We start from the raw sequence: 21,834 nt of genomic DNA on the forward strand, positions 1-21,834 counted from the left end.
GTTTAGTCGCTCTACCTCAGTTATACAATCAGTTGGCAGTTCCTTTCATCTAACTCTTTTGAGAATAAAGCCATCTACTTAGACTATCAAAAGTGATTGGTATTTCAAAGGTAAGTAAGGGAGAAGGGAAGGATAAAATTGCAGAAGGAAATTTTTCTTGATCTTCTTCTGTCAAAAAGTGAAAAAGCAGGTTAATGGGGAAAAGATCAACTTAAGGATTATATTACAACACTTAGTAATCATTCACCTTAAAAACTGAAATTTAAAAACTCATTTCTCATTGTGACAATGCATCTACCAATGACCATTCAAATACATACAAATCAACTCCCAGAAACTCAGCAACACTGATTATATGATGACAATTCAGCTATACTTTAATTTACTTATTGATATCTCGCATTTGCTTTTCTATTAGTACAACTACATTGGCTGTTCTCTTAAATACTATGTTTACTGACCAATATTCAGCTTAGTATTCAGCAGGAACTGAACAAAAAGCTTTTCAAGACAAACTGCCTACTATTTTCTAGATCTAAGTAACATACGAGCACATTAGAATAAAGAAAAATCTTTGCTTTAGGGTCATGTTTTACAAGTCTGAGAGCTGATTCTGTCTATCCCTAGTATAGAACGAACACCAGAAAACTGAGCAGGAAAGGAGATCTGAGAAACAAGACAATTTTCCAGCTATCATTAAGCATGGTCTTCACAGCATGACCTTTATTATTGAGAATTCTTACACATTCATCTCCAATTTATATACAAAACTACATGTCCTGAGGCCAAAACCAAATTATTTTTGGAGGACTGATAATTTTGCAATCATCCACCATTGCTGACCTTTATAGCGTGTGAACAATATGCAACTGCTCATTTTTTACAACCAACCTAAGCTTATACGACATAATAAAAGATCCTAGAAAAGGTACTGGCTCAAAAACCAATTCTTTCATTTGCTTAAAGATGATAATTTTAATATGCAAATGTATAAGACAAAACTAAGTATTATAGGGATACAAAACAAATATAACTTTGATTCCTACTAAAAGCAAAATCTTTCTGGAAAAAATAGTATCTTAAGCTGTATCAGCCATTTATACTTCAGGTCCAATGAACCTTTATCTCTGTTATTTCTAATAGGAGAACCTAAGAAAACTGTGTCCAGGGGAGTAAACAGAACCCATACTAAGATCTTGGAATTTCCTAAAGCTAAAAAAGATATTTTAATGAACTGATTAGCAATCCAAACTGTTAGAAAGAAAATCCAGTTATTTGAGGATTGGGGAGAAACACCCTAGAAAAGTAATTAAAGCACCTAAAATACAACCTATAACTTAGGCAAAAGTTGGGTCCTTTAAAGTATGAAAAGATGACCATAATCCTAAACAGAATATTTTGCAGTCTAGTAAGAGGAATTCTGAGACTGAATTAATTTTAACTTGTCCCTAAATCAGTCTTATCTAAAGACTGAAAATAAGGGGGAGAGGGGAAATGACATGCTTTCTTCATAAATCTAAACTTACTTCATAATACTACAAATGCCTTACTGGTAATACTTTCAAAATGTAAAATAAAAGCCAAATTGAGGTTGCTTCAGCTAATCCAAAACAATCAACAGCTAAGACCCATCTAACAAAACTGGACTCTTACTCTCTAAAATTGGCCTTCTGTAGACAAGATTACTAGGTAAGGCAATGGCACCCCACTCCAGTACTCTTGCCTGGAAAATCCCATGGACGGAGGAGCCTGGTAGGCTGCAGTCCATGGGGTCGCTAAGAGTCAGACATGACTGAGCGACTTCACTTTCACTTTTCACTTTCACGCATTGGAGAAGGAAATGGCAACCCACTCCAGTGTTCTTGCCTGGAGAATCCCAGGGACGGGGGAGCCTGGTGGGCTGCCGTCTCTGGGGTCGCACAGAGTCGGACACGACTGAAGTGTCTTAGCAGCAGCAGCAGCAGACAAGATTACTAATGGTCTAAGCTAGAAAAAAGTTATTACTATAAAAAAAAATTATAGAAAATGGTAAAAGCACCTGTACAATCAGTATCAATTTTTGTGGTTAATTACATATGGTTCAGAGTTCATTTCCACCAAGAAAAACATCTTCTGGGCTATGTACTTTAACTCAGAAAATACACTTAAGTCTTGTGACACAAGTTCAATATCAATGTTTTTAAGAACTGTGGAAAGCTTGAGGTCATCTACTTTAAATTTTAAAGCAGAACGAGGTCTTTATCCAAGATAATCAATTGAGGCACTGCACGGAGACTAAAAGGATAATGCACCACTATCATTAATGAGAGTAGTATTAGGAACACAGACTGTAGAATCTGTCTGGTTTGAATTCCAGTGCTGTTTACTAGCCAGGCAGCTTTGGGCAAGTTACTTTATTACTTGATCTGTATTATGAAACAAATAATAGTACTTACCTCACGGGGTTGTAAAAATCACATGAATTACATACAAAAGCACTAAGAACACTGATATTTGGTAAATGTTCAATAAAGGTTAGTTATTAGTATCATTACTCACTGAATCCTATTAGATATGAAACATTACAGCCAAGACTATGGCAAGCAACAAAGAAAGAGGGATTATTTCTTCCCAGGATAGAGGCAGAAATTCATACATATTTTTTAAAGTATGCAAACAAAAATGATATACATATCTTTCTCATGACAATTACAAATTTACATGTCTAGGGTTTCACTTTTTCACTGCTTCCTTACATAAGAGAATCCTAAGCAATTCTGAAAGGACAAAAGGTAGTCAGTATTTGTCTAGCCCACTTATAGTCAAGCAAAATAATGTTACAAAGTAAAAAATTTTAATCTTAGTGTTTACTAAGCTGCATATTCCATCTTTTGAGGGCACTTCATATTCATACTCTACTATTCTTGCCCGGAGAATCCCAGGGACAGAGGAGCCTAGTGGGCTGCCGTCTATGGGGTCGCGCAGAGTCGGACACGACTGAAGTGACTTAGCAGCAGCAGCAGCATATTCACACAACCAAATCCATAAAATATAACCTTCTCATCTATCAATACCATGACTATAGGAAAGAACTGCATTCTTTCCAACTTTTAAGATAATGTAACTAAGAAAATAAGTAGATTAACACCTTAGGGCATCTGGACCTATCTTTACATCCAGAGCATTATATTCCCTTTAGATTTCTGCAGAAACATATCAAACAACGATACGATTACTTATCTCTTCTAGAGAGAACACAGGACAACACGTTTCAAGCACAAGCTGTTCGTCCAGAATGCCAACACCAACGCTCTCTCAAACTGTTGATGTTACTCAGAAGGGAAAAAGAAAACTTCTCCAAGCCATTCACATCTATTGTATTTTAAGTGTCCACAGTTATCTCATTAAGCCATAAGAATATTTTAAATAGAAAATAGCACACGTTTAAGAGAAAAGTCTCAGGATTAAACAACATGCTCCAGGAAGCTTAAATATACCTAGTACATGTCTTCCTTCTTAGAGCTACTTAATTCCATCCTGTAACCTTCTGATTTCAATCAAAGCAATGACTAAAACAGATTTGTATTCATAACATACTCAGAAATTAACAGAGAACACTTACTTTTGAAGTGACCTAGTAATAGGAGCCATACTTTCCTTCAACTGTAATTTAGAGAGATCATCCTCTGAGATCTATTATTGAAAACACCAAATATAATGAAATAGTAAAAATATTATATAATTACAAACAAATGCTATTTAATATGTGATTAATAAGAACACATTAAAAATATCATCTGTATTCCCAAGGAAATAAATCTAGTAAATAATTTTCAGTAAAGCTTAAATATATATACTTTTAATTCTAAAAATATAACTTTATTTTGCAACGGTCCTAAAGTATGCCTCTAAATGTTTGTTCACTATATACCATGCTTATTAACATAAAACTAGAGGGAAAAACTACAAAAAGATCTAGGAGGAAATCGTATCCTTCACAGATCTCAATTCACATTCATAAATTTCAATTCATAAATTAAGTTTATGCTTACTTGTTTAATTTCTCCTTTTGGCTCTGCAGTTTTATTCTGATTGAAACTTTCTTGCACTGCCTGAAGATTAAATAACATTTGCTTCAGGGCTTCAACAGGTCCATGATGTTTCCCTCCAGAAAGGGTACAGCTCTAAAGTTAAAACACATGAATGATAAACCACTCAAAGTCTTAAGGGGAAAAGTTATATTCTGCCTTATTTCCCCACAATATAAAATTAATGCAAAATCCAAATAATACATGTCAATAAAGTGTTTTACCAAATCAAAACTGTAATTCAACCTCCTCTTACCCAGTACCCAGACGGAGTCACTTAAAGACAATCATTATTAAAATGCTGGCAAATTCTTTGTAGTCCTTGTTCTTTTACAATGAATGGTGCATGTTTACATTTGCAACACATTCATTTACCACATTTAAAATCATAGATTTTTACAAGTGAAAGGGCCTTAGAAGCAGGTAAGCCAACATGCTACTTTCAACTGTGTAAATGAAGCTCATATCAACTGAACAAGAACTAGCATTTCAAATACACAATGGTGTACTCTTCATTCTAAGAAAGAAAGGAAATTCTGATACAACATGGATGAACCTTGAGGACATTACACTAAATGAAATAAGTCGATAACAAAAAGAAAAATATGATCATCTTATACTATGCTATGGATTGAATTTGTGTCCTTTCCCACACCCACCACCCCACCCCACCCCCGAAATTCATGATGAAACCTAACTGAATGTGGCTGTATTGAGAGACAGGGCTATAAGGAGGTAATTAAGTTAAGCGAGGTCATAAAGGTGGGATCCTGATAACCATAGGATGAAGAGACCAAGGAAAGGCCATGTGAGGACACAGTGGGAAGGTGGTTTGTCTGCAAGTTAGGGAAAGGGCCTTTACCAGTAAAATAATAAGTTAGCATCTTGATCTGAGATAATTTCGCCTCCAAAACCGTGAGAACTGAGTATCTATTGTTTAAGCCACCTAGCCTATGGCATTTTGTTATGGCAGCCTCAGCAGACTAAAACATACGTGGTTTCCAGAATAATCAACTTTATCAAGAGAAAGTAGAACGGTGCCAGCAGAGGGTAGTAAACAGGCATGGGGGTAAACAGGCATGGGTAGTTAAGTGTTTAATGAGTACAGTTTCAGTGGGTAAAGATGAAAAAGTCCTAGCAACAGATAGAGCTGATGGGTACACAACAATGTAAAGATACTTACTGCACAGAACTATATACTATACCCTTAAAAATGGTCAAAATATTATGACTACTTTAGCAAAATTTTAAAAAAGAAAAAAAAGAAACAGCATAAGGATTCAGTTTGGTTTATACTCCTACAACCCTGGAGACAGCACTTGAGGTGTTATCGCTAAATGATCTGCATCCAGTCACTGGTTTAGAAGAAATTCTAGCTGCCTAATGCTAACCATAAAAGTTACAAAGGCTTGCCTCTGAAATTTGGTGTCTGCCTTGAGTGAACTTTTCAGGCAAAACTGTGGTCAGAGTACCAAAAACAAGAAAACTAAAAAAACAGATTATATGAACTGTTGTGTGTCATTCACGAATGAATGTTTAATAAATGCTGTTCAGTACGTTTGATAGAATTTGTTCTGAGACTTGGCATTAAATCCTGGGAGTGAATGCCTCTGAGTACATCTTTTGGTATAGCTTTGACTCTTAGAACTGTAGTACTGTTTCACATATTCAAGAAACAACCATTTAAACCACACAAAATGTGGGAATAACCCAATTTACACAATTAAAAAATGACCTAACAATATTACAAATGAACAACATGACCACACTGAAAGGAGTTGAGCAGAAAATAATTAACCAAGGTAACTTTGTTAAAGAATACTTTCGATATCATAGGGCTAAAGACAAAAAGTGTGTGTGTGTTAGTCGCTCAGTCGTGTCCAACTCTTTGAGACCCCATGAACTACAGCCCACCAGGCTCCTCTGTCCATGGAACTCTCCAGGCAAGAATACTGGAGTGGGTTGCCATTTCCTTCTCCAGGCGATTTTCCCGACCCAGGAATCAAACCGAGGTCTCCTCCATTGCAGGCAGACGCTTTACTGTCTGAGCTACTAAGGAAGCCCCAAAGACAAAGAGAATCACACATAAACAATATAACTTAGCTGCTGCTGTTGCTAAGTTGCATCAGTCGTGTCCAACTCTATGCGACCCCATAAACGGCAGCCCACCAGGCTCCCCTGTCCCTGGGATTCTCCAGGCAAGAACACTGGAGTGGGTTGCCATTTCCTTCTCCAACGCATGAAAGTGAAAAGTGAAAGTGAAGTTGCTCAGTCGTGTCCGACTCCTAGTGACCTCATGGACCGCAGCCCACCAGGCTCCTCCATCCATGGGATTTTCCAGGCAAGAGTACTGGAGTGGGGCGCCATTGCCTTCTCCAATATAACTTAGCTAGTAAATCTATTTCTTACAGCAATTCTGAAACTATGCATATGCTAAGACTGAAAAATACAAGTAAATCTATTATAGATAATAAGAGCAAAGATTCTTACCAGAGGAGAAAGAAGTTATAAATAAAGAACAGAAAGGGCTAAAACTAATACTGTGGTATTGAACTGGAATTAGTATTAGTATAAACTCATGATTTTATACCTAGACATAAAATATATTAATACATATGTAAATAGACATAGAAACATGTATACATGAATGTGGGTTAGTAAACATGTTTTCTAAGTCTGCCTGCTGAGAAAATCTAGCATAAAGAACCCAGGAGCAATAAGCACAACTCGTGCCTAGATCTTAGTTTCTAAACACAGTTTCCAAATAAAAAGAAACCATGGCTCCTCAAAGAAGTCCTCAAAAAATGATAGGGACATGTCGAAAGGATACAAGAGCCAACCTGAAGCAACTCTTACGGCCTAAACTGGAACAATTTAAGCAGCAAAATAATATTATTATATTGTAAAACTAGAAAATAATACCAGGCTTCCCTGGTAGCTCAGACAGTAAAGAGTCTGCCTGCAGTGTGGGAGATCCAGGTTTGATCCCTGGGTAGGGAAGATCCCCTGGAGAAGGAAATGGCAACCCATTCCAATTTTCTTGCTTGGAAAATCCCACGGACAAAGGAGCCTGGCAGGTTATAGTCCATGGGATAACAAAGAGTTGGACACGACTGAGCAACTTCACTTTCACTTTTCTTTCTTTCAAACCTAGAATTAAGTATCTGTAAGTCCCCAGATTTAGAGAATGAACTTATGGTTGCTTAGGGGGGTTGAGGGAGAGGATGTTGGGGGGAAAGGATAGTTAGGGAGTTTGGATGGACATGTACACACTATCTATTTAAAATAGATAACCAACAAGGACCTACTGTACAGCACATAGAACTCTGCTCGATGTTATGTAACAGCCTGGATGGGAGGGGAATTTGGGGGAGAATGGATACGTATATATATGGCTGAGTCCCTTTGCCGTTCACCTGAAACTTTCACAAAGTTGTTAATCAGCTATACCCCAATATAAAATAAAAAGTTTTTAAAAAATCTGAGTCCCAATAAAAACAGTTTAATAAATGGGGAGGAAGAGCTCATTACACAAGAATTTCAACTAATAATTCAGACAAAAAACAAGATCCACCAATGATGCTAAAAACAGTGGATGGAAGCTTGAGACTATTAATACTTGCACAGTCTCACAGCATCTCCCCTAAGATATTTATTAATTACAAGGGGAAACTCTAATTTTACTAGAGAAAGCCAGTAGGCACCATATGTTCAAGACTAATATCACCAGTACTAACATATTATTATAGTTTTATCTATAATAAATATAAATTATCTATAAATAAATATAAAAAATAAATTTCAACGATAATTACATATTATCATATCAGTATACTGCTCTGGACTGAATGTGTGTGCCCCCTACAATTCAAATGTGCAATTTGAATTAATCCCAACATAACGGCACTTGGAGGGGCTTCTATGAAGTAACTACGTCACGAAGGTGGAATTCTCACGAGCAGGATTAGTGCACTTACAGAAAAGACACAGAAAGCTTGTTCCCTCTCTGCTCTCTCCACATGAGGATACAAGAAGATGGCCACCTGAAAACAAGGAAGCAGGATCTCACCAGACACCTTCATCTGAACTTCTCAGCCTCCACAAACGTGAGAAACAAATGTCTGTTGTTAAGCCATCTGGTCTATGGCATATTTGCTACAGCAGCCTGAATTAAGACACATTATCAATATTATCAATGACATCATGACCCCTCTGATATGATGCACTGAGAAGGGCACAGCATGATTTCTGTTGCATTCTTGCTAAAAATTCATGACCCCATTCTAATCATGAGAAAACGTCAGATAAACCCCACTGAGGAACAATCTACAGGAAAAAACCAACTGACCATTAAGTCTTCAAAAGTATCAAGATCATGACAGACAAGACTGAGGAATTGTCAAGACTGAAGCAGACTGAGGAGATACGGCAACTAAATGCAATGCTACATCTTGCAACAGGACACTGGCAGGAAAACTGGTGAAATCAGAATATGGTCTGTGGTTTTAGTAACAGTATTATGCCAATGTGAAAATTACACTATGGTCAGTGAGATGTTAACATTAGGGAAGCTGAAAGAAGGGTGACAGGAACTATCTGTATTATTTTTGCAACCTTCTATAAATTTAAAACTATTTAAAAATTAAAAAACACAGTGGTAGTGAGGTGGTGTGTGTGTAAAGGCAGAAGAAAAGGAATTGGCTGGTTAGTATTTAATGGTCACCCATCTCAAACTTTACAAAATTTACGCAGATCTGTTCCTTTACCAGGGTTCACTTCAACTAAGTAAACTGCACCACCCACTGCTTTAGTTGTTCGGCTCAAACATCTGGGACTCATCCTTTGAATCTTCTGTCTCCACCCTACCCAGTCACCTTAAGAACACATCACAAGTCTAACTATTTCTGACCACTTATAACGCTCCCAACTAACCCAAGCCTTTACAATCCCTATTATGGAAGATGGCTAAAGCCTCCTAACTGTGTTCCTTGTCCTTCCCCAGCTCCTCTCATGTCTATGTTCCATACCACTGCCACTTTATATTTTAAAATGTAGATCTGATCATTTCATTCCTCCACAGTACTCCACGCACTTTTCATCACATTTACAATGTAAAATCTTCATTCCATTGCTTACATACCTACATGATCTGACTCCTGGTTACCATCTTATCTCTTAACCATTCTTCCTTGCTCATTCTGACTGAGCTATACTGACTGGACTCTGATTTTCCTTGAACATTTTTCTGCCTTGGGGTTTCTGCACTTAACGATTCCCTCTAAATGAAAAGTTATTTCCCTACGAGTACATGTGTGACTTACTCACTCATTTTAGGTTTTTTTTTTAATTTTTATTTTTAAACTTTACATAATTGTATTAGTTTTGCCAAATATCAAAATGAATCCACCACAGGTATACATGTGTTCCCCATCCTGAACCCTCCTCCCTCCTCCCTCCCCATACCATCCCTCTGGGTCGTCCCAGTGCACTAGCCCCAAGCATCCAGTATCGTGCATCGAACCTGGACTGGCATCTCGTTTCATACATGATATTTTACATGTTTCAATGCCATTCTCCCAAATCTTCCCACCCTCTCCCTCTCCCACAGAGTCCATAAGACTGTTCTATACATCAGTGTCTCTTTTGCTCTCTCCTACACAGGGTTATTGTTACCATCTTTCTAACTTCCATATATATGCGTTAGTATACTGTATTGGTGTTTTTCCTTCTGGCTTACTTCACTCTCTATAACAGGCTCCAGTTTCATCCACCTCATTAGGACTGATTCAAATGTATTCTTTTTAATGGCTGAGTAATACTCCATTGTGTATATGTACCATAGCTTTCTTATCCATTCATCTGCTGATGGACATCTAGGTTGCTTCCATGTCCTGGCTATTATAAACAGTGCTGCGATGAACATGGGGTACACGTGTCTCTTTCCCTTCTGGTTTCCTCAATGTGTATGCCCAGCAGTGGGATTGCTGGATCATAAGGCAGTTCTATTCCACACATTTTAGGTTTTGATGCAAACATCACCTCACAAGAGAGGCCGTTCCCGCCCACTCCAGCTAAAATTTCTCTGCCCTCGTTTCTCTATCTCAATCAGTTTTTCTTCACAACATGTGTAAGACTCTCCTTTATACACGGGCTTCCCAGGTGGCACAATGGTGTAAAGAATCCATCTGCCAATGCAGGAGACACAGGTTCAATCCCTGGGTTGGGAAGATCCCCTGGAGTAGGAAATGGCAACCCACTCCAGTATTCTTGCCTGAGAAATCCCATGAACAGAGCAGACGGTGGGCTGTAGTTCATGGGGCTGCAAAGAGTCAGACATGACTGAGCACAGCACTTATACATTACTGTTTGTTGTTGTTATTCAGTCACCATTACCTATTTCATTTTGATATAGCTCCTCTGTCCAACTTGGAATAAAAAATCCAAGAGGCAAGGATTCTTCTCTTATTCACCATTAGGAATACAATTCCTAGAAAAGTGTTTGGTACTCAAATTTATCTGGCAAATAAATATTTGATAATTAAGTTTCATTTACCCAGCATTTACTATAGTATCTTATTAGAGCACTAAGGTCAGACATATTCTGACAACCTCTACTTTCTATAGTAAATGTCACTGAAGGAAAAGATATATATTAAAATTTTTAGCTAATTTTTGTCTGGAATGTTCAATCTCTCAAATCTTCCAGATGTCAGTATCTCAAAAGTGTATTTAATATTCAACAGCCATGAATTAAAATTATAAATCGTATTATAATCATTCCTTACGTACATATATAAACATTTACACTTTGTTTCAGGATTACTTGCAAGATGTACATGTGCTGATTTTATAAAGCTGAGTGATAAATTTCTCATTTTAAATTAAACAGATGTATAACTGTATCTTAGAAACACAACTCTCAATAAGCAACTGCCCTATGGGAAAATATAATTTACTCTGTAAGGTGCTGTTTTACATGTTTTCCAGGAAAAAAAAAAAAGAAATCACTGTAATGACAATTTAGGCTCCCCAGAGAGTTCAATCCCAGGTCCCTCTACTTCAGAATACTAAAATTATCGGTAATTCTAGGAGTGATGGTCTCATGGATATGTGCTGGGGAAGAAAGGATTTGAGCCATTTTTTGTTTTATAATATCCAAGTAACTTAGAAATTAATATCTATAAATTAGTCATAAATATTCCTTTAATAAGATAAAAAGATTTAACGTCACCCACCTGATTATCATCATTTAAAAAATCTTCAAGGAATTCATTAGCATACTTTGTCTTTGGAATTTCTTGAGGACTATCATCAGTGTTAACAGGAACAGGAGATTTGCTAGGATTTAAGGATACAAGACAGTATATAAGTTCCCAATTGATAAAAATTAGACAGTATATAACTGACTGTTATCATTTTAAATGGTCACCATGAAGTAACCATTATAGACAGGATTCCTATGGATGTTGCTTGATAATTCCTTCATCTTCTCCCTAAACTTCTTCCTTCATCACGCCCTATCTCCTTGCTTCTCCTGTAAAGCTTTAAGAAAAAAGATAAAGAAACTGAAGACATTAGTCTTTAATTAAATAAATGAGCCTTCAAATATAGGTATCCTCCAAAAGCGCATTTGTTTGAAACAAGCAGTACATTTTTCCAACTAAACATTTTTGGTCACTCAATATTAACACACAAAGCCCCCACAAATTTATAAGTTTCTATTAAGATGGAACTACATGCTCCTACATCAAAGCAATAGAAAAGACTTCTCTAGAACCGGCACTAAGGACAGATTAAAGTGGGAGAAGGATTAATTCTGAAATTAAAATTCCTGAGTTCAAATCCCAATCCCAATCATTGTATGACTTCACAAAACTTTACCTTCACTTCAGTTTCTACATTTGCAGTCCTTCTTATCTCATACACTACATAAATTTAACTCTCCATACCTGGGACATTTAAAAGAAGTTCAATAAATAAAAGTTTTTTTCTTACTGTTCAAGGGGAAGAAAAGTACATCCCTAGCAAAAGTAAATATTTTCTCAAAACAAAATTCCATTAGCTGCAGAGAATAAACTCATTCTATCTCTCTCATTTATATATCAATATGTGTTTCTAACTCGTGTCACATATCTAAGACTCTTAAAACACTTAAACATCATAATGCAAATTTTTTTCTCAGTAATTAGCAGTTCTTCATTATTCACTCATCTGATTTGTAATTTACTATGAACTTTTTCTTGTTCCCAAGTAGTTTTTCCTCCCATTCTTTACCAAAGAGTTTGTACATCCACCAACTATCATCAAAAAAGCATTTATCTGATTATAAAAAAATGAGTGCTGGATACATATGGATTTATCATACTATTCCTCTACTTTTGTATGTGTTTGACATTTTCTATTACAGAAAGTTAAACCAAAAAAACAAAAACAATTTTCTGGCTGTGGTTATTCTTTTAGCACACTATTACCTAGTCAATTTTGTTTTTAATGACAGATTAATAATTTATCAATATCACACTGAAGTCAGATCTATATCTTATCACACCATCAATAATTTTATGTAAAACATATCCATCATAATATGATGGTACTACTGCTGCTAAGTCGCTTCAGTCGTATCCGACTCTGTGCGACCCCATAGACAGCAGCCCACCAGGCTCCCCCGCGTCTGGGATTCTCCAAGCAAGAACACTGGAGTGGGTTGCCATTTCCTTCTCCAATGCATGAAAGTGAACTAGGGCAAACCATTAATGATAATTATACAAGTCAGAAGTCATAGTATCTAATTACAAAATACATTTAGTATATTCAAAAACTTTACTCAATTTAAACACCTCTGATATTTGCTCACCCTATAGGATTTTACAAATACAGACACAATACAACCAACTGATAAGAAAATAAGAAATTAGTAAATATGAAAAATAAGAGAACTGTAAGAATTAAGTGAACTAATTATTAATCCTAGTTTTTTTGTGTGTTTTTTTTTAAACACATTAATGAACCAACAGTTGAGAAATGAAGCTGAACAAACAAAAAATATTCTGGATGATCACCACCACTATTACAATTTACAAGGGAGCGTCATAAATCAGAAACTGTCCTAAGTACCTTATATTTATTTTCTAGTCAACTGAATCCTCACAACCCCAAAGTAGAAGCAACCTGTACAAAATCTCAGCAAGGAAATGACAGAATCAAGATTCTAAACTGCAATTACAGTCAACGTCCACACTTAAGAAAATAAGACGCTCAACTGAGAAGTAATTAAAGGAGTCAGGAAATAAACTCTGAACAGAATGAAGGTTTAGACAATTAAAGATATTAAATTATCAGAGCCTAGGACAGGACTTAGGATTACAAAGAATGCATTTCTGACATGGAATTAATATCACTGAGAAAAGAAGCTTTCCTAGATTCTTCCTCTACGCTCACATTCATGGGTAAACACTTTTTAAATTAGTCTGAGCAACTATATCACAGAGAGGTTTAGCACACAAATGAAAACACTCTTAGAAACTTCAAACATTTACTATACAAAAATTCTACCATCATTTATGGAAAATAATGATTGAAAAATATTAAAATGTAAATGAAGAGAAATGAATATTCTAAAATATAGAGAATATAGAGGGAGATAAAACTTAAAAGTGAAAAAAGAAAGTAGTAAAATTTTAATAGCCTTCTCCATTTGCAAAAGAGTTGCTTTTGGTTCTAATTCCTATTAAACATATATCAATATTTTATAGTGCAACGAAAGGATCATGTAACAAAAACAAAAGTTATATAAGGTACCTAAAGTTACCACCTTCTTGTGGTAACTAATGAAAAATGCGATCTAAAGCAAACAACACTGAAAGTTATGCTCTATAAAAATACCATGATACTACCATTGTTAATTATCATTAAGTTACTTAAAGATGAAACCAGATGTGCACGTGGCATTCTTCATTTGGAAAACTGAATGCTGCATTTTAACTTACAAAGTAACAGGAATATTTTCCCATGATCTTTCCGCTTCAAGTTTATCTAATGAACAAGGACTGTCATCCTTTTTCATAGTCTTTGGTAACTCTTCAGTACAATGCTCTAGATTTCTCTTGGCCTTCAGGATAAGCAATTCAATTTTGTCACCTAATTTAAAAGATTACATTAATTATTTAAGAAAAGAAATAAACGCAAAGCATAGTAAAATCTTATAAAGGCAACAAGAATTTACATTATTTGGAATATAAACATATCCACAATAGCAAGCTATGTTAAAATGTAACATTTGTTGTGACACAAAGAAAAAAATAAGACATTTTTCTAGTCACAGAATACTACATAAATAAAGGTGATAAGAGTTCAAAACAAAAATATCACTTGAGCATTCTATCAAGAATATAACAGATCCTAGATACTACATCAAATTTACAGCGCTTTCTTTGGTTCTTAAAAACAGTAAAAACACAAAAAAACAAAACAATTACCACTGAATGGCTTTTTGGATCCTGGAAGAAGCAGATTCTCACACAGACAATGGCTAGGTTCAGGACCACATTTATATTCATTCAGTAATCCTTTATCCTCACACAAGGAATGTGAAATGCATGAAGGTTCAAAAGAATATTCAAAACAATCTAATTTATTCATTAGCCGAGAAGTTCTTTGTGCCTGGTAACTATGCCTCGGAGAACATTGATCTTCTTTAGACATTTGATGTATTCTTTGACTATCTGTATCAGGTAACAAGTCTTGACTGTAGAGCCAGACTGGGTACTTGAAGTCCGGTATACTAGTAATCCCTGAAATATTAAGGTCAGACTTCTGGCTAGTGAGCCATCTTGGGTAATTCTTTTCAAGATTGTGTTCTGAACTGTCCCTAAAAGATAATTTTTTGGAAAAAGATAAAGATGGTACAGAAACGCTTTTATTAGCCTTATTCATGAGTTTTGGGTTTTTTAGCCTACCACATTGCCTTCCTTTTATATTTGTGTATACAAGTGGGGTAACTAAGTTATCCTTGCCCTGGAGAGCAGCTGGTTCTTGAAAATTCTGCTTCTTTTCTCTGTCAGATGAACTCAGTCTTCCAATATGTTTCCTGTTTTTCTTGCTACTTCCGTGACCTGATCCAAAATAAGTGAAAGAAAATGATCCATCTGCTGGAAGCTTTAATAGATCATCAGTTGTTAGACTAATGGAGTCTATGTCATTAAGAGTTTGTCCTCTATAGGATAAGGATAAATGTCTTTTGTCATCAAGATTTTCAAAAGCTGAAAAACAAAGAAGAATTCTGTTTATCTTCCTGTATCACATATAAAAATACTTCATAACATTCAACAGTAAATGAGAATTAAGAATTAAGAATCATGTTTGCTATTTTTCCTTAATCTTTACTCAAGCTTTGATTAAAAGCCTGAAAGGTATAGGTTGATGTAACTGGATATGATTTTTTTCCTTCATATGTCTTCAATTTAACTACTTGCTACACTTTTTGCTTTCCAGCCTCCTAAATATTCTCATATTCTTTAATTTACAGTTTCTTCATCTAGACACACCCAATGCACTAATACACTCACATGAATACTGGTCACTCAACTGGCTTCAACACAGGAAAAAAAACAAGTCATTAAACTAGGTGAAAAAATAATTTGCTTTCTTGCTTGCTAACCCTGAAATAGCATTCACACGCACAGAACAGCTGTTCTAATTCTCCTCTTCTGGAATATACTGCCCACTTTTTTCTAACAGTTGATGTAAACTTTTTTCACCCTAGGGGTCAGTCAAGTGTTAACTGGGTTATCAACAGATGCATTTTCCAAACTTGTCTTCACGGACCTCGATACCGTGCTGTGCTGTGCTTAATCACTCAGTTGTGTCTGACTCTTAGCAACCCCATGGACTGCAGCCTGCCAGGCTCCTCTGTCCAAGGGGATTCTCTAGGCAAGAACAGTGGAGTGGGTTGCCATGTCCTCTTCCAGGGGATCTTCTCAAGCAAGGGATGGAACCCAAGTCTTGCGCATTGCAGGTGGAATCTTTACCAACTGATCCACCAGGGAAGCCCCAATGGACCTCTGACCAAGGAAAAATCCTTAACATCCTGTGAATGTTACTGCCCCACAGAATACAGATAAGAAGACTAATATAGCCCTATCCTCTCAACTGAACTGATCAAGTATAAATTCTGAAAGGCTGAGATTTGCTTAAAGTCATTAAGCTAGGTAATGAAAGCTAGAACCACCAAGTCAATGCTCTGTCCATTACACTGTAACAGAATGGCTTAAGGGTTTAGAATCAGCCATCTGCTATTACTAGTTGCATTTTATGAGCTTCTACTCCAAAGTTAAAAGAGGATCTTTACCCCAAAACTCCAGAGAACCAAAAATCACAGAATCATTTAAGAAATATATACAGATCTCAACATTACAAGTCATTTTTTATTCCAAAAGAACAAAATAAAGCATCTAATTTTCTAAGACTACTATACATCTCTCAAAATTCTTTAAATTAATAGGTAAAAAGAAAACAAAGGATAAAAGCATACCATTGTTTGGTTTACAAATGTAGTTGGAGAATTTCGGCATATTAGCAGAACATTTATCAATGTTAATCTTTCCAGTGCTTGCACCAAGACACATTTGGCTTAGATCAAAATCATCAATATAGGCCTGTAGAGCCTGAGATGCAGAACTGTACAGTTTATCCTTATACTGAATAGAGCCAGAGTTAGAGGAATTACTGCCACTCAGGTTGCAGCTTAACAGAGAAGATACTGAAGATTGCCGAGAACAAACTCTGTGTTTTGTATCTGATTTTGCCATGGCTTCCTCAAAATTGGTGATTTCTATTCATTTCTCCTAAAAGCAACTATAATACAAAAAGAAAAGATTAAAGTTCCAATTAAAATAATAGGCCACACACAGAGAAACTACTAAATTTGTATAAACTTTTTACAACTTTACAAAATAAAACTCATTATCTATAAATTATTTTTAGGCAATGCACATTATATATTTTCCATTTTAATTACTGTAAATTCTTTCATCATCGATTTAGAAAACATGTGAAGTGAAGTCGCTCAGTTGTGTCCGACTCTTTGCGACCCATGCACTGTAGCCCACCAAACTCCTCCGTCCATGGGATTCTCCAGTCAAGAATACTGGAGTGGGTTGCCATTTCCTTCTCCATGTATTGAGCACCTAATATATGCTAGGAATTATATATACAAAAATTATCTGATGAATGATGCAGGGAGCTCAGATCTGCTGCTCTGTGATAACCTAGAGGTATGGGATGGGGTGGGATGGAAGGTGGGAGGGGATTTAAGAAGGAGGGGACATATGTATGGCTGATTCATGTTGATATGGCAGAAACCAACACAATATTGTAATTATCCTCCAATTAAAAACAAATACATTTTTTAAAAAATCATCTAAGACTATATAGAAAGTGTCAAGGGAAGAATACTCACTTTTTTTAAAGTCCTATAAACTACTGACGTAGTCTTTTCTTATGCTCATACACTCTTATGACATCATAATACATAACATTCCCCTATACAAAATACTGTTCAACTCATAAGCCCACCATACACTACACACAGTAGGAGCCTGATAAATTTTTAAAAGGCATCAAATGACATAGTTGAAACAAGAAGGAAAAATGGAGACTAATTATCCACTTTCAACATTTTAAATGCCAATATGTAACTTTAGGCAACCTTTTCCTCAAAGATTTGAGCAAACAAAATAATTTACAATATTCATCAATAAATAAACTGCAAGTCTTACCATGACATAAGCTGGCAAAATGTTCTTTTCCTAAAATAATGCAGTTTTAACAATCCTTTTCTGACATTCGTTTTTTGATACTACCCTATTTTCAATTCTCATGTAAAACAGATTCAGCCCTCCTCTCGAAGGAGACTTAACAGTATGGAAAAATTGCCTCAATGCACTCATCTTTTTTTCCATTATTAAAATTGAGAGAATTTCAGTCTACATTAATATAGCAACAACAGTATATTTGAAAACCTAAGAAGTAACAAATGAACCGGAGAAGGCAATTGGCACCCCACTCCAGTACTCTTGCCTGGAAAATCCCATGGACGGAGGAGCCTGGTAGGCTGCAGTCCACGGGGCTAAAAGTCGGACAGGACTGAGCGACTTCACTTTCACTTTTCACTTTCATGCATTGGAGAAGGAAATGGCAACCCACTCCAGTGTTCTTGCCTGGAGAATCCCAGGGACGGGGAAGCCTGGTGGGCTGCCGTCTATGCGGTCGCACAGAGTCGGACACGACTGACGCGACTTAGCAGCAGCAACAGCAACAAATGAACAGGGACTACTTCAGTAAATAATACGACATTCTTTTAAGAATCAAATCATGGGTTTTCTGAAGTAAAAATGAAAGCTTAATGTCTAGGACTTATCATATGCTATGATATTATAACATGTTTCAGTTCAGTTCACTCACTCAGTCATGTCCGACTCTTTGCAATCCCACGGACTGCAGCAGGCCAGGCTTCCCCTTCCATCATCAACTCCTTGAGTTTACTCAAATTCATCCAACCATCATCCTCTGTCGTCCCCTTCTCCTCCCCCCCTCAATCGGGGGTTATAATTTTGGGAATGTTTAAGTTATAACAATATTTAATGTAATTTCAATAGCTGTCAAATTTGATTTTAGAACAGTGAGAAAGTCTTCAGTTTAAGAAGAGAAAAAGGTCAGAGCTGACAGTAGTCAACCGAAGCATCAGTAGAATGTAAGATAATTGTTATTTCCCTGAATGTTCTGATATGGCTAGACCAAGTCAGCTTTGCCCTTTCTTCACCTTTCTAATGATTTTAAATCTTCTCGAGTAAATATTGCTGGGATGACAAACCTGACCAAACACTTCTTCCCTTACTCCAACACAGCACAGGTTACCAATTTTATATTTTATTTTACAAAATCTTAAAAACAAAAACAAAACCCTAAAAGGGAAAGCTGTTAAGTTACAGTTCTCAGTAAGTGGGTAATAACATTTATCTTAATTCACAAGAAGCAAAAAGAAAACCCACGACTGAATTATTACTGGGCAGTTTCCAAAAGTACACAGAAGAAGAAAATTTAAGTCAACTCCTGGGCACCCTCATTCTGCATCAATAACCAACACAGCCACACTCTTTATCCACCCACTTCTCCTCACGTTCGCCACAGAATTATTCTGAAGCAAATTCGCTGTCTCTTACCGTTTCTTCCGTAAACACTTCAGCATGCCGCTCCAAAAGGAAATCCATCATTCCGACGAATATAATGCTGAAACGAGTGGCCAGTGGTTTCAACTACCTTTGATTCAAACGCAGAACGTACAGCGTTAACCAACCAATATGGTAATAGCTCACAGGAAATAATAAACAAACGACTCAACGGCTCTGTGATTTATGTTAGGAAAATGAACGTGTTTGTGGTTGCCGCAAAAACAAGACTTAATGACCCTGGAAAGCGAAGATCGCTGGCGCCCCTGCTGAGGGGCATCTTCGGGTTCAAAGCCTGCCCCCTGAATGAACTAGGACCCACCTCCCTCGGGGTGGGGATTCCAGCATCCCCCGCCAGCCCACCCAACGCCGCGGTCACAGACACAGCTTCTTTAAACCGTTATCAGACAACAGGACTGGGCGGGCTGAGTCTTTGCGAGGCGGCGGCCCCCGAAGCCCGAGAGCCTCCCTCCCCGCCCGCTTCAGCCTCCGGAAGCGCCCGAGGGCCAGGTCAGGCCCTCTCCATCCCATTCCGAGCCCCTCCTCTTGAAGCTGCCCGCTTCCCACCCGGCCTGTCAGCCCGCGCCTTGCCTCGGGAAACGCCGTCCCTCTCCCACCCCGCCATCATTCCCTTAGCCCTCCCCTCCCTCAGGCTGTCAAGGAATGGGACGCCCCTCGGAAATACACCCACCGTTCGGGCCGAACTCACCGACGAAGGCCCAAAAAAATTTAAAAAAACGAGAAAAGCGCACACGTCCACAACTCTCCACTGAAAGCCTTGGGCTGTCACCGGATGGGAGACGCGACAAAGCATCCCGACCGGGTAGCCGCCCCGCCTCCGCCGCAGCTCGCTCGCATCTCCCTGCGCCGTCACATCCCAGGGCTACGCCCGCGCTAGCTTTCAAACTGACCCAACATGGCGCTGACTTGCGGTGCGCATGCGTGGTGCTCGGAAGAGGGCGGGGCGAGGGGCGGGACGGAGAGAACGGGGCTGGGTCGCGGTCGCCGCTGGGAAGTGTAGTTTTTCCTTCCGGGTCTTCCGGGGTGCGGAGATCCCAGGCTACCTCGGCGTTGTTGACCGGCACGCGCTACGTCCTCCCGGTCTTGGTTACGGCTCCGTGCGGCCGGTCTCCACGGATGACAGGCTGAGCTTCCTTCGGCCAGTTTCCCGAGGCTTCAAGAGGGGACTGGGAAGAAAGGGGGACCTGGAACCCTGGCGGCTTCCGTTTCAGTCTTTTGAGAGCTAGCCCCTCCATTCCAGTCCTCCCCACACGCTCGGCCTCCCTGCTTTCGAAACCCGCTCCCAGGATAAAACAGCCACTGGGCCCGGGGGGCCGCTCCCCAGACCACGTTCTTCCCTCCCTCCCTCTGCGCCTTCCCCTTCCCTTCCGTGAACCCGGCTTCCCTGGTCTCCCCACCAGCCCCCTCGAGTTCAAAGCAGACGCGGAATTGGAGGAGGGAGTTGGGCCCGCGATGACACTTAACAAAGTCCTTGGGGACCTTGATTCCCAGGGAAGAATGGCAGTGACCCAGCACGGATTGGGGACCCACTCAGGCAGCCAAGAAAGAGGGAGATTATACAAACAGATGTAAAGAGCCACTTAACAACATATGGGAACCTGTTTACAAGGCTGGGACAGGATGTGAGGTGCGAAGAAACCAGTTTCAACCGAGTGGTGTTATCAGAAAAAGATGCCATCTCAATATTGGTTTGTGTTTATTTTCCACTGACCCTGTGGGTGAAGATATCCTTGATCATTATCCCATCTGAACATGTTCCTGCACAACCAGTGTTACATCACCAGGTAATACTGTCCAACTGGAGTCTTGCCGTTGGCTCTTTTCATCTCGTCACCCTCTCTAGCCCACTAGGCTTAACCATACCTTTTTTTTTTTTTCTTGGCAAACGAAAAGGTCCAGAAGCTATAAAATTTAGTTGAGTGGTTCAGTTAAGCACATGTTTGTTGTGGCAGTAAGCAGTGCTAGCGATTTGAAAATGAATAAGACAAAGTCCCTGCAGAAAGTTTATATTCTAGTGATATGTTGCAAAAAATCTGCAATTTCCTGATCCTTCAGTATCAAGTATGTTGTTGGTAGGAAATAAAGGACTGTGTTATATACGCTGGGAGAAGCCCAGGTCAGGGACCAACCAAGGATTGTTAGTGGCATGAGCTTAAAAACTTAGACATTTTAATCCACATTTCACACTTAAGTGTCTTTTAAACCTGTCCTTTTAAAAGGTAATTTCTCAAAGATTCTTTTCATAAACATTATCTTTATGTTCTTACTACCTTTTTCTTACATTGAGGAAACATATAGTACATGTTTCCGAATGAGTACATAAAGTACAAATCAAAGACACTGAAAAAATATTAAGGAAATTATCAAATATATTTTCTAATTCATGGATCAAAATAATTCTGCTTCCACTTTTGTTCCTTCACAGGTTAAAAGATATGGAGATATCCATCAGGATTTGGAGAAGAGTCCCAGTAGTTATTAAAATTCTGGCTTAGATCTACTAGGAAAGGTAAAGAAACCAA

General features: G+C 38.0%; 1 protein-coding gene across 2 annotated transcripts in view; it reads right to left on the reverse strand.

The window, feature by feature from the left end:
- The window catches only part of LOC104999263 (chromosome unknown open reading frame, human C18orf54), a 24,175-nt gene extending 3,970 nt beyond the window's left edge, over window positions 1-20,205 (reverse strand). Inside the window, exons 1-8 of one of the 2 annotated variants that reach the window (XM_010854804.1) lie at window positions 20,001-20,205; window positions 19,286-19,382; window positions 16,597-16,919; window positions 14,543-15,325; window positions 14,054-14,204; window positions 11,303-11,405; window positions 4,032-4,163; window positions 3,602-3,672 (exon numbers count right to left, since the gene is read on the reverse strand). In XM_010854804.1, the coding sequence (XP_010853106.1) occupies window positions 3,602-3,672; window positions 4,032-4,163; window positions 11,303-11,405; window positions 14,054-14,204; window positions 14,543-15,325; window positions 16,597-16,873 (1,517 nt within the window). In that variant the 5' untranslated portion in view covers window positions 16,874-16,919; window positions 19,286-19,382; window positions 20,001-20,205. Of the gene's footprint in view, window positions 1-3,601; window positions 3,673-4,031; window positions 4,164-11,302; window positions 11,406-14,053; window positions 14,205-14,542; window positions 15,326-16,596; window positions 16,920-19,285; window positions 19,383-19,982 lie in introns of both variants that reach the window. The other variant, XM_010854803.1, reaches the window with a different exon arrangement.
- Window positions 20,206-21,834: the final 1,629 nt, after the last annotated feature.

This window comes from Bison bison, unplaced genomic scaffold, assembly GCF_000754665.1.
Source record: "Bison bison bison isolate TAMUID 2011002044 unplaced genomic scaffold, Bison_UMD1.0 scf7180017864349, whole genome shotgun sequence".
NCBI classification, from domain to species: Eukaryota; Metazoa; Chordata; class Mammalia; order Artiodactyla; family Bovidae; genus Bison; species Bison bison.